General features: G+C 44.2%; 1 protein-coding gene across 4 annotated transcripts; it reads right to left on the bottom strand.

Moving 5' to 3' along the window:
- Positions 1 to 326: 326 nt before the first annotated feature.
- Positions 327 to 11,178, bottom strand: NPL (N-acetylneuraminate pyruvate lyase). 4 transcript variants are annotated; one of them, XM_072868646.1, is made up of 12 exons: positions 11,072 to 11,178; positions 10,450 to 10,518; positions 8,750 to 8,823; positions 7,512 to 7,599; positions 6,301 to 6,358; positions 6,135 to 6,210; positions 4,761 to 4,853; positions 3,809 to 3,957; positions 3,570 to 3,616; positions 2,678 to 2,762; positions 1,766 to 1,805; positions 327 to 517 (listed from the first exon to the last, which is right to left on the bottom strand). In XM_072868646.1, exons 2-12 carry the CDS (start codon positions 10,512 to 10,514, stop codon positions 366 to 368), a joined length of 927 nt encoding a protein of 308 aa, XP_072724747.1. In that variant the 5' UTR covers positions 10,515 to 10,518; positions 11,072 to 11,178; the 3' UTR covers positions 327 to 365. The 4 variants fall into 4 exon arrangements, 3 of the variants coding, with proteins under 3 accessions (XP_072724747.1, XP_072724744.1, XP_072724746.1); XM_072868643.1 differs by lacking the exon at positions 11,072 to 11,178 and adding an exon at positions 10,822 to 10,983 and having other exon boundaries at positions 8,750 to 8,838; XM_072868645.1 differs by lacking the exon at positions 11,072 to 11,178 and adding an exon at positions 10,822 to 10,983.
- Positions 11,179 to 13,407: the final 2,229 nt, after the last annotated feature.

Raw genomic sequence — 13,407 nt, 5'->3', positions numbered from 1 at the left:
GCTGGAGATACTTATGAAGGGAGAGGATAAAACATTATCTAAGCTGGAGGGAGGGTAGAGACAGATCTTCCTCCTTTCTAGACAAAAGGAGTCAGGATCCTTTGACCAGGGAAAAATTGCTTTTTAAATTTTTTATTAAAAGATACCAGCTAGTCCTGGGATGTGCAGTACTCCAGGGGAGCAGAGTAAAGTTATACAAAAAGGTGACTACATGTGTGCCAACAGGCCCAGCCCTAACAGGAAGGGGCTCAGACACATTGCTAATTCCCTGAAAGAAATCACAGCCCATCACGTGCGGAATGTGCCAAGTGACAGTGAATCCCAGAAAAGGAGCCTCCACTTCCAGATCGACATGGAAGTGAACATCAGTCACCATCAGGCCACACAATGCTATCCAGCTTGGCTTTGGCCTTGAGAATGAACTCCTCGGAGGCATCAACAAGCGGAAGCCGCGGAGGTCCCATGGGAATGCCAGAAACAAAAGTCATTACAGCTTTAGTCTGTGCAACACCAAAACCTGAGTGGACAAAAGCAAAATCAGGTAATTTACAGATCATTTTGCTTAAAGCAGTCTCTATACAGGTATCCATAAAAGCAGCAGCATAGAGTTCCTGTGTAATCCGGCATAAACCAGGCTTGAAGCACTTCTCAGAAGTGAGAACAGTGTAACAAAGAAGAAATTATCATACTTGCAGACAGGAAAGACATTACAGTAAAAATTATATCTACTTATTACATTTATTTATATATTATACCATCATCGTTTCCCTCCTAAAGATACCAGGCAGAGTATTTTCTTAGACATGCACTTTACAAACTACTACATCAGTTTTACAGATAACCAAGGCTGTGTGCATGTTCCTTTCTCCTTGCCAAAAATGTATTGCCATGCAGCCTTGACAACAGAAAAGATGTTTGAGTCCTCTATAGGTAAACCAAGCAAAAATAGGGCTACTTCAAATTTACCTTCATTGGTAGGCTGACCTATCCCAGACAACTCATCATCCCAGCAACGTGACCTTTGCAGCCTCACAGCTACCCCCCAATGCAGACTCACATAAAATAAAGCCCTGCGAGTAGTAACATCCTGCCAACATGTGACAATGACATTGGGTACCAGCTTAAACCACCATGGGAAACTTCAGGAGGCCACTCTGTCCATAGCTCAAGTCTCCTTATGTACCTCTGGAAATTCAGTGTTTCCCTCTTTACTTATAAGGCTAAATAATGATGCATTTCCTCTGACTTTTTACCCAAGAAATACAAGCAAGCACTAAAGCTCAGCTAGATTCACTGGGGCTTGCATATGTATAGCAAAAACACAGTGAGCAGTTCTCTTCATTAAGCGAAAACCATGAAATGTCTGATTCAGTCTCCTTATACTACTCTGACTTGGTTGGTTTTAATTGCTTTTTATATTAAAACTTGGTTTTGTTTCTAAAAATCATTCCATTTTAAAATGCTTTGGCCTTGTACAGCCTTGAATGGAGTTACTCTTAAATTACAGCAAGGCAGGAGTCGCAGCTTTAAAGCTGTGAGATTTCAAGAAGGAAGGAAGTGAGGGTGGAATCTTTCGGGGATGCTTGGTCAGCTCCCTTTGTTGAGCTCCCAGCTGCTACTAACCTGGGAAACAGCACACGCAACATTTTCTCACTGCGAAATCTTTCAGGAAGGAAGTTCCGAGGGTACAGCAACATGAGAGTTTCTGGAGCACCAAGTCTGCATTTTTAGATGTAACAAGGGAAACAGGCAGTGTAGGACTTACCTAGTTTGATGACAAAGTTGAGAAATGCCCCAGTGAGAAACTAGGAAAGACAGACAGTAGTTTATTAACTCCTTCAAATTTTAAGATGTAAAAGCATCTAGAGCTATTATGATATGTACATCTTACACAATTGTTGCACAGCTTTGAGAAAAGCCCTTGCCCACCTGGCCAGTCTATGGGAAATACTAAGTGAATCCCATTGGAATAGGGGAGGGAGGGATGGATATAAGACGACCATCACTCCCTCTCAGTCTACCACTCATGTTCAAGTTGTCCCTCACTCCAAGCAGTCTGAGAACAGTGGTAAGTCTCATATAGGCTCTAAACGTTTGCAAATCTGAATATCCACTGCCTAGTGAAGAGATTTCCCAGAGCAGATCACCTTTCAGACATCTTTTAGACTTTCATCCTGCAGTCACTCCTATGTGACTACATCTATGCAAAAGAAGGACGCCTCAAATGTCCCATAAAATCATTGGGTATAGATTGTATACTGATTGCTCAGAACTCCTCACAAATCTTCAAGCTGCCCAAGACCAAGAGGGGTCAAGGCAGAGCTGCTTTGGGACAGCTTTCTGCCCTACATCATGTAAGGTATCACCAGAATATTCCCAGCCAAGGGGCTTGGCCATGGTGGGCTTGTTCAAGGAAAAAGGTTAGGCCGTTGCTCACTCTTCATAGATGAGATCAGAGAGTTGAAGGATAAGTAAGGCAGATCTTGGTTAAAAGTTAGTAAGGACTCGTCCAAAAGGTGAGGAGAAATGAATAACAAGCGGGGGGGTGGAGCTGAAATAAGTTTGCTTTAATAAAGCTACCTCAGGGTATGGATGACAAAGCCACATGGAGAACAGCCCCAGTAAAGCTAGAGGAGAAAGAAGGCTGCTCATAGCGGGGACAGTAAAGATACTGTACCTGATACTTCCGTGCTAATGCAAGGTCTGGTTTTGCAAAGGCTTGCAACATCAGATTGGTTTTTCGGCCCAAATAGTTGTATGTACTGCCAAAAAAATCAAACCAAAAATAGAATCAGTAAATGCAAAGGGGGAGCTTAGAACAACTGAAACAAAAGACGTAGCCACAGGCTTTCTCTGTTGACGTTATAAGAATGCCATTATTATGATAGAGATTCATGCAATCTATGTGCGGGTTATACTGTCAAGCATCTGAAGTATGACAAGTCCTACGGAAGAGTTTAGAGAGCAGATTTCTCTTCCCAGTTCTTTCCAAATGGAACTGCTTTTCAAAATTAAAAATAAAAAGAAACAATTAGACAATACAGGAAGTCAATCACTTAATTGTCCAGTTGCTTGTTCATTTAATGGATCATCTACTCAAGAACACGGATATCACAGAGTAATTCATCTAAGCAGCCTCGTACAAGAGGCAGAAGACAAATCAGAAATAAAACTCAGCAGGGCCCTTTTCCTCACAGACTTCTGATGTGAACCAAGGTAAACTATTTTAACCTCTTCGGGTTTTGGTTCCTGACTCATATAATGAGGATAAAAGGGATTCCCTACTTCAAAAAGTTGCCGTGAGGATAAAGAAATACGTTGAAACCTTTGGGTCAGTTTACAGACTGCAGCAATAATTACCCAAACTAACATACTCCAAAATCCCAGATTATAGGACTGGCCCACTGCTAGCACTGGAGCTAGCTTGTCTGTCTGCTTGCTACTGTACAGCCTTACCCTGCAAAATCCTCCATCGCTGTGACAGAAGACACTTAGAGAAATACTGTGTAGATAGTGGAAGATACAACAATAAGGTGTGTCGAGGGGAAGGAGTCCCAAGCCATACTGACCTTCCAACTGCTCCATCTGCCCCTATTGCCAGTGCACTCAACAGTTGCTAGTTTGGGGTGAGGGGAGAAAAAAAAAAACAAAAACATTTTTACTTCATGTAACAAAATAAAGAAAAAAAAGGGGTGGTGGGAGGGAGCAGCAAAACTACCCGGTACTTGAATGTCAGGGTTACTTTTTTCCCCAAGGCTGAAGCAAGAGAATGCCATAGAAGAAATACTTTTTAAGAGGATCCTCTTACCTCATCCACCCCATAAAGAAATGCAAACTGTTCTCTCTCATTCTTGTTTATACACTGTGCAAGGTCCAAGAGGTCTGTGTCGCTGAACTTCACGCCCTGGAAGGTGGGGATCTGCTCTTTTATTCCATCCAGCAACTCTTCAACACGAACTGTGCAGAACAGCAATCTCATATGAAGAAGTCTGTGTTGTCCTGTCTTGTCCCCAAGAGGCAGACTTACTATTTTACAAGTTGTTCACTTTTGGCCTAAGCCTAATAAACTATATAGCTCTAAAACAACCAGTAAGACAACTTCAGTGTGATTATTTCCCAGAGTTATACAAAAGACATCTTTCTGCCCTCTTTGAAGCATTCCTTTTACCAGATCAGAAGGGAAAAACCCTGCATAAGTGAAAGTTTAGGAATGAAGTGGCAACAACATATTTAAGAATAAATATAAATTCATACATCCAGAAACACCACATAACCTGCTGTCTAGAGCAAGTAACCGAAGATCTGTATTCTATTCCTCATTCCTCTGCTAAATAATAAGACTTGAGAAGCACTGTGGTTTCACATGTAATTTACTAGCAAACTATGCAGTCAGTGTACACAAGAGAGATGGTGGTAACTATCTTGCTAAAAATTAGGATTCAACTATGGTTATCCAAGGCAAATTACCTATCCTGGTCCACACTAATTGCAAAGCCATGGTCAGCATCACCTCCTCCGTCCCAGTTGTTCAGTACTCATAAGCCATGACTTTCCTCCAATGAAGAGGAATTAAATTTATTTTCCAGTCTCGGATTTACCTCCCATTTTCAGAAAGGATCCTTTCCACTACAGCCTGCATGTGACGGGAGCAGAGGCCACATACCTGGTTTAGGCTGGCAGACTAATCACACCAGCCACTAGGATTACTCAGGTTGCTGTGAGCCTATGGGCTTGGGAAGAGCTGACCAAGCAGTACTTACTCTTCACACCCGTCAGAGGAGGAATGTGATAGTAATAAAATGGAACCACAGGGGCTTCAGACGCAACCTTCTGTAAGAAAGCAATCAGCTCATCTGGAAGAAAACAAGCAAGTACCCCTATAAGAGAAGGAAACTATCCGTAGTGAAAGATAGTTCAGATTCACAGCAGCCAGGGTATGTGCAGAGGCAATCTACAGCTTGCGTACCATACACAGTGAGTCTATATAAAAACCCTAAGTGTAACAAAACTCAGTGGAAGACCTTAGGGAAGGCAAAGATTATATTTATTTTAAACCAAACCAGTTTCAGTAACTCACACTCATTCTTTTACAGGTGAAACTCATACATGCTCTCACATGCAAACTGCAAGACCTGTGTGCCAAAATGGTCTCACCAGGATCACTTGTGTGCAACACAGAGGACAAGGGATCAAGTTGACATTCAGTTCCCTGGGGTACTGCTCGATGGTGATGATGAACAGGTTTTTGGACAACTTTTTTGTACTGTTTTAGGAATCAAAGAGGTACTATGGTTGACATTCTTCCTGAGAATCTTTTTCACTGCATCCTTCATAAATCTTAGGCAATCTTCCCATTGGCATAGCAGGAAGAGCAGTGGGCTGAAACTTCACTGCCATCCTGCTACTATCAGCGAAGGTCTTCTGCTGATCTTTGTGCTGTTCCTCTGTGCCTACCAGTTTGATTGCCACTGATTGTGTCCTTGGCTGTCAATACCAGCCATTCTGGCAATCCACTCCAGTTTCTTCTGATGTTTCCATATGAACATTTCCATTCATAATTCATTCAGATAAATTTTAACATTTCTGTTACAAAACCTCCACTTCATGTGGTTCTTTTATGTTATGTTCATGATATGAAAAGCAAAACACGCCATTTGTAAGTTCTGAGGTAACCTTAGGTGCACAGAACCAAACCTGATCACCTCAGTAACAAGAGGCATGCCTGTGTATCAGCAGTTTATCAACTTGGTCAATGTCCAGCAAGGGTCAACATGAAACCAACTGCTTCCTAGTGTGGCCCAGATCAAGCATGAACTCCATACTATCTATTCAGAAGAAAGACTTGTTAACTACTCTTTCCATAAGCAACTCTTCTTTTTACAAGAGGCTAACAAAATACATCCCAAAAGACATCCTTCCCTGTTCTTACTGGGAGACTTCTGATATCTCCCATCTTTAAAAAATGCTTCTTCTACCTTGTGCTTTTGCATGACACCAGATATGACAGGCATGCAAATATTATCACCAGAATACTTTTCAAAGAAAGAAGATGGCATTAATCCTTTATACATGAGAAAAGGTTTGGAGTGCAATATCAAAGGGCCTCAGCAGGTCTGGCAATCACATCTACTCACCTTTATTTGTGGGTTTGAAGAAGAAGGGGGCTATTACAGCAATACCACTAGCACCTATGTCTGCTGCGTGTCTTGCCTATAAAAGAAAGAATGGAAAGTATCTGAAAGTACATCTGCTTTATATGTATTACACACATAGTGAAAAGGAAACATATCATATACACACCAGTTCTTGGGACTCTGGCAGACTTAGTGCTCCCACATGAATGATCACATGATCCAATCTGCACAAGAACAAATTCAGAAGGTTTGGGGAGGTTTCAATGGTGGTGAAAGGTATCAGTCTGCCAAAATGAATCACTTCAGATCAGGGAGCCACAGCACAAGACCTTCTCTGGACTAGATTAGACCTAACAGGGATTTGAACCTGTGTTGACCTGACAAGCAGACACACAGGGAAAATGCCGACAGTGGCAAGCAGCTGGTGGTGGAAAAAAGAAAACACATTTGCAAATATGAATCACGTATGACTCCTTGCTGTTGTATTTGCAAGGCTGTCAGGAAGGAAAAATCTTAGCATATTATTAGGAAGTTAAAATTAAGACATTAAGTATTTAAGGGGAAGCTGGGAAAAGGAAAAGATATCAAAGCATATGTTTGCTTTCTAAACCTATTTCTCTGCAGAACTACCAGAAGAGTTCAAGCTCACAGCAGGACCTTTGACCACTTGTCTGCTTCTGCCAAAGGAATCTCCCAGGTTCCAGTCCATCAGCCCCATTTCTGTGTTTCTCCTTTATATCCACACAGACTGTGAGCCTTCACACCAGTTTATTTCTGCTCACTATCCTTCTCACCCGAAATACCTCCTCCTCTCCACATCCTCTGACATAGCAACTAAGAAGGCGGCACTGGTGAGTGATACAAGATTATGACAGGTACAAGAGATGGAGAATAGAGCTGCAATTGGATACACAGCTGCAGACCCGGGCTGAATTCCTTCTTCTGCCACTGACTTTGCACCTTTAGGGATGCACCAAAACACTTTACACCTCAGCTTCCCCCATAACAAATCATTTAATATATCAAAAGCTTCAGAAGTGTTCACAGGGCATAAATAGGCAGATTGCTCTTTACTTTCATCTCTTCTCAAGAATAAGCAAAGGGCACCAACCTTTTTTTCCCCAGAGCCCTTTTTTATCCCCCTACCCCTCAGCATACCAAAAAGAAGGACTCTTACAAGCTCTCTAAGCAGGAGGAATGGACACCAGCTAACTGGCAGTGACAAAAACGTGGACTTCTACGTTAAAGGAGCAAAATACTCAACAACAAAATACTCAAAAAAAAAAAGCCATCAGCTGATGTGGCTTTGCAGTCAGTCAGGCACGCCTATATCATAACATGAGATCTGGAATCCCCTGTTCATTCTCAGCTACTCACTTGTCTTTTCCTTGGCACACCCATTCTTCTGCCAACTGCTTCCTCTCCTGAATGTTAAGGGACAGTCCTTCTCCTGTTGTGCCATTCACTGTTTCAACACAACACAACACATTTGCTGAGGCCTGGCCTACATACATTGGCTTTACTGAAGACAAGAAGTGACACTTTTGATGATATTAAACAGAAATATTTTTACCCCAATTCATTTTAAGATAGCAATGGTCCACACCAGCATCTGCATGGGGATTGCAGTGTTATCACCACTAAATGCTTGTGTTGGAAACCTGGGTGTTTCCGGATCAGCAGCAGTGGGAGGGAGGAGACAGAATCAGCTGCTCAAACCGGGAAACTGCCCCCCAGCACCTCCTCCCCAGCAGACACTACCCTCCTTCCCCCAGCAATGTGAGTCAGGCTATGACAAGTGCACAAAGGGACGCCCAGCTAGACAGGCAGAGTGAGTGTCCATCCTCCAAGGAAACCGCCTGACCTGAAATTTGGTGTCTTTGTCATGAGTTCAACCATGTGTACTACCTAGGCTAAAGCACCCCTAGAAAATGAGATGTCAGTATGTTCAGTCACAAACAACAGATTACAATGTGGTAGCTGAAGTCACTGCCACGGTCTGCTCTGCATCTTGGCACTCTTTTGACTGAAGTTTTGAACCAAAATCTTATCACTGACCAAAATCTTATCACTGACTTCAGCTTACTTAACTATGCCAGGCTGTGAGTGGAAGTGGTTTAGTAGATGCTGTATTCTCTATCCAGCCATCCCTGCTGCCCCCACAGCAGTCCCCAAGACAGAGGCAGAACAGAGATGGGAGCAGTGACCACCTTGGTATCACCCAGTGCACCACAGGTTTCCTAAACAAGCCCATTGGGCTTTGATGAGCCCACTGAATTCCCTTGACTCCTGAGCTGATGTTTTTTAATCAGACAGTTGGCAAAGGGGAGAATCATTCAGTTGAGTCTTCTCCACCAAGACAGCATTATCCATTCATCTCTGGAAATGCCACTGTATGAAGGCAATGCTTTATTTTATCCCACACAGAAATGGGGTGTAGGCAAAAGCAGATGCCTTAAGTATTGCTTACACTGTCTCCACTGACGAATATAAAATATCTAGGATGATCCCACATCCACAGTCCCTCCCACTATAACTCTTATCAGGCAAGGTACCATAGGATTGCTATCCAGGCAAAAGGGGTGTAACACAGTTTCTGTCAAAAAAACACTTACCAAAAACGTTCTTCACGTTCTGCTCGCTTACCAGATAATCCACATATTGACGAATCACCGAAAGGTTAATTTGTCTGAAATGAAAGGAACTGCAGCAACCTTAGGAGCCTCAGCAACTGTAAGTCCCACCCACAGATACCTTAAACTTAGAGATTAAGAAAACAAAAAAAGACATGTATTTTTGAAGCCTTGCATTTGTACACACACGAATTACCCCAAGGTATGATACCCTCAACATGTGTTTAACATTTCAGGTAACAGTTCAGTTCTGAATTCTTTCTTCCAGTTTCTCTTCCTCCTGACAAGTAGTTCACTGTTCCAACCTTTTATCTCAATTGGTAATTACTGGAGGTTCATCACAGCAAAGGACTTTTTTGGGGAGATACAAGAGAACAAGAAGCTCTCAAACTTTTTTGACTGTTGAGGGAAACAGGAGTCCTCTTGAGAGCACAAAGATATTTGTGCAAGTGCTGGCAAATAGTTAAACTATACTTGTAACTGCTGGACACAGACTGTGAAATGGCATCTGCTGGATGTGACTTTGACCTCTCTCTCTCATTAAAGGATGAGGAAAGCAACAGACTTCGCTGACAAAGAGGGGAAATTGAATTCTAGGTTTATCTTCTCTGCAGGACAAACTTATTTTGTTTATCAGTGTATAGTATTTCACCATTGTTTTCATTTGTCAAACATACAGACCAACCCTATAGTCTGGAAGTCAATTCTGGGACCTTGACTGGATTCACGCATCACCCAAAATTTCATACATGCTTTCAGAGAACATCTCTTACAAGGGCCAGGCATGCCAGGCAGCGGGCCCAGATCACTCTCCAAATACCATGTTGCAATAAATTTGAGTGGTAATAAAAAATGAAATTGGAAATAAGTTTCCTTTAAAGCAAGAAATAAAACAGTGACTACAATGCAAATGAGTTCCCTGACTGAGACAGTACCATGCTTTACAGCACTTTTGAAAAGTAAGGGATCACTTTCAGAGGACTGTACTAGAAAATCTCCACCGTCTCCCTCAGAAACACATACAGATCTTGACACAACCCCCATCAGGGTCCTTTGCTGACTCCAAACAACTGTCTTGCAACATCAAAATGCAGTAGAGAGGACATCTGTTTACCATCACTGCTTTGAGGAAGGCTGAATTTCAACTTTCGATTTGATGTTATTTTCAGAACTGTGCAGTCCTTGCAATATTTTCTTTTTAGACTAATTCCATGCACACATATATACACATGAATGCATGCATGAGTTAACTAGGGTAAAGAAAAGTGTAAAAGGACATCAGAATTTGACAATTATTTTCTAGCTCTCAAGAGCTCTTTTTAACTAGGACTGTGATTTGCCTTAACACACATGAAAATACTGCAATACTCTACGTGTACAACCTTACCATGATTTAATTTGCACCTCCAAAAGCAGTAGAAAAAGAGATGTGAGACTGATCCAAACTCTCCAAACGTAGACCTACAGCACTTGCTGGGCAACAGGAGGATGCAGAGGGTAAGGGAACCTACTCTAGTGCTAGTAGGACCAGCCTAGTGGTTTCCCCATCCCATCAGAGATCTGATTTAAAAACAAAACCAAAACTGATCAGTTCCAAATAAGAAAGGAGACAGGTTTTGAAGGTAACAGTAAGCAGTGCAACTCTGACAACATGCCACATTGTGATACAGGGTCATACTCACCCATCCGAAGTCATTGGAGTGATCGTAGCAGCTACAAGACCCTGTAACTTCTTTCCGGGTGTCATTGAGCTGTTTGGAAAAGAAAGAGATGAGATAAACACGATTCCCATCTGTATTTAAGCAGAGTTTCAGCTAACTTCTGTTAACAGCAAAACTAGACAGGCAAAGTTCAGAAGAAGTGGACTTTGCGAGGGTGTTATTTTCGGTTAGAGAGAATTGTCTTTTTGTTGTTGTTGTTGTAAGAGCGGCTTATTGCAGCCAGCACCATTCCAGGACAGGGCAGGACTAGGAGCACCAGGTGCAGCTACATTTCAGAGACATCTTCTGTTTCACCCTTCCTTTTCCACGTATAGGTTATGGTCTAGCACACACCTGGTGACGCCTGGCAGCTTGGAAGGGAGGGCAGCTTTGCACAGAACCGGGCTCAAATCCCTTCCCCGAGAAAGGCAAGCTCACACTGACACCCCCAGCAGAGCACAGCGGCCCGCCAAGCCTGCTGGCTGCACCCGGCCGAGCCGAGGGGCCGGCCCGCCCGGGCGGCGGCGGCCCCGAGGAGGGCGGGCTGAGGCCGCCCCGCAGGGCGGCGGCGGCGCCCGCAGACCGCCCCCGGAGCCCCTCTCACCTCGCCGGCGGCCGGCCCCGCTCCGCAGCGCCTCCGGGGCGGCCCCGCCGGCCGCCTCGCTCCGCCCTCGGCTCGGCTCGGCCCGGCCCGGCCCGGCCCGGCGGGAGGGAGGGCCCGGCCCGGCCCGGCTGTCGGTGGCTCCTCCAGGCTGAGCGGGCCGCCCTCGTTCTGCTCCCGCAGGCTCTACGCACCACGCTTAAGTGCTGCTGAGCAGGCAGGAGCGGACTGCCGCCGGCCTGAAGGGCGGAGGAAGCCGGCATCACCTGACAGCTCTCCACAGAAAGCCTCTCTTCATCGCCCCTCGTCTGCTTTCTCCCCGGCTCCCTTTGATGACCCATTAAAACAGCCACAATCCCCGCAGTCTCCCATAACCTACACTCTACAAGTCATGTTTAAAAGCTAAGGCTTGTTTGGATTATTAATCGCTATTTTCCAACTTCAAAAAATAAATAAATAAGCTTTAAAAAAATAAATAATGGGGTGGAGAGATAAGAGAGCTGGCTGCACATCTGGGGGGACACCGGGCTCTACCACATGCTTTGCTGGAGGAATGGTACCTATCATAGCCAAGGCGGACAGCAGCACTGCAGAGCATCAGGGCAGGAGATCTGGGAGTGTCTGGTTAACAGCTCTATGCATTTCAGTGGGGACTTCTGCCCAGGCACAAGTCACTGTAGAAAAAAGGGGGTATCTTTTTGTTGATGGCTCAAAATAATGAGGGAAGCCTGGCTGCAAACTAGAAGCGTGTTTGCAGCTGAAGCAACTCAGACAAGATCAGCTCCCCTTAGGTTGTCTACCCATGCGCTCTGGAGCTGCACGAGAGGAGAAGTTCATGTTACTGCTGTGATTAGCAGCGTCAAAATGCCCTCCTGGAGCTTTCTGCTAGAGAGACACATCCACTGCGTGCTGCAATAGAAAGAAAAACAGAGTTTCTGCAGTTCAGTGCCTTTGAACAAGAAGGATTTTGAAAGGCTTATCATGGTAAGTGAGGAAGCAAACCCACACTGCCTTGTTGTAAAGGAAACAAGCACCAGAGGGCATGTCAAAAGCTTGCAAAGGCCTGGGAACTGCGATAAACAGCCTCTCTGATTAAAAGATTGTTTTTTCCAAACAAATTAGTCAAATTTCATCTTTTCTCTGTTCCCAGACGAAAACAAAGGTGCAACTGGAGATGAAACCTAAATCTACAGCTCAGTAATTTAAGGGTAAGCATCAAAATATTATCATTATTGTAAAACAAAATCCTGTATCCCCAAAAAATTCAGCATCGTTCCAACCCATCTTACATCTCTGCATTTATTTTAAGTGACAAATGTGCACATTTCACCCTCAGGGTCTCAAATCTGTACTGAGCATCAAATTTAAAAGTTGTGGCACTGAAGAAATGAGCTGGCCATTGATCTCTGTGCCTTAGTCCCCCTTTGTAAAGTAGAGGTCATATTTAGCTCTTCTGTTCCTTGCCATGGTTATCTAGCTGCAAGCCCTGCAGATAATAATTGTCTCTGATGGATGCCTGCTGTGGTGGGGACCTTCTCTTACTCAGTGCCTCTAATTTGCAGTTCTTTTACAAATCATCATTTGGATAAGAGAAACCCAAACCAATAACATATAAACATATAATGTATGAGTAGAAAAACCATGCCATAAAACAAAAGCCATGAGGTGCATAGAAATGAGAAGTTAAGGGGAAGACCTGCTTCATTTTGGCCCTGCTATGTACACCACCACAACCTGGGTGCAGCTCACGTTGTGGGGGCTGCATGAGGACTTCAACTAGGAAAGGCTTCAGCTCCACATTTCCTCATCTCCTGCCCGATTCTCGTTCCAGTGTGGTGCTGGAAGCACTCCCAATGCCCGTGTGGTGCCCTGGCTCTGGGACACATGGCGTGGGGAGCTGGGAAGACCCATGCTGCTGTGTGAGAAAGGCAAATGGAGGTCAGGCTATGACAAGCGAGCAGAAAGCAAGGGCTCATGGGGAGCGAAAACTGCTCCCCGCATGCAGCCCATGTGGCTCTTGTTTTCTTCTCCAACATGTGGTTTTACCAGATGTGTACCACGTGCAGTGCAGAGTCTGGGCCCCATGGCAGAAATGCAGCTGTGCACAACACAGTCCTCCTCCGTCCCACCAGAACCGCAGCTGGTCCAGAATTCAAATCTTCTCCCAGCAGATCTGACCACCAGACCTCTTAAGACAAGGCAGTACCCTGCACAGATTTGTGGTTGACATTTAACAGACTTAAAAGAAAAGAGGCTATGAAAGGCCATATAGAGTGCATAGGGACTGACCACCAAAAAGACATCAATTGGTCTTTCTTGAATACGCCCCAATGCCTGCA

The sequence above is a fragment of the Ciconia boyciana genome, chromosome 7 (genome assembly GCF_034638445.1).
Source record: "Ciconia boyciana chromosome 7, ASM3463844v1, whole genome shotgun sequence".
NCBI classification, from domain to species: Eukaryota; Metazoa; Chordata; class Aves; order Ciconiiformes; family Ciconiidae; genus Ciconia; species Ciconia boyciana.
Note: the sequence above shows the minus strand (reverse complement) of the source record. Positions and strands in the feature narration are given on the sequence as shown.

Excerpts from the sequence above, each read along its gene's own strand:
- NPL (XM_072868643.1), bottom strand. The coding sequence starts at position 10,514 with ATGACACCCGGAAAGAAGTTACAGGGTCTTGTAGCTGCTACGATCACT. Across the intron at positions 6,359-7,511 it reads GTGTGCCAAGGAAAAGACAA|ATTGGATCATGTGATCATTC; the intron begins GTGAGTAGCTGA and ends GTTCTTGTGCAG. Across the intron at positions 2,763-3,569 it reads GCAGATGGAGCAGTTGGAAG|TACATACAACTATTTGGGCC; the intron begins GTCAGTATGGCT and ends TTTTTTTGGCAG.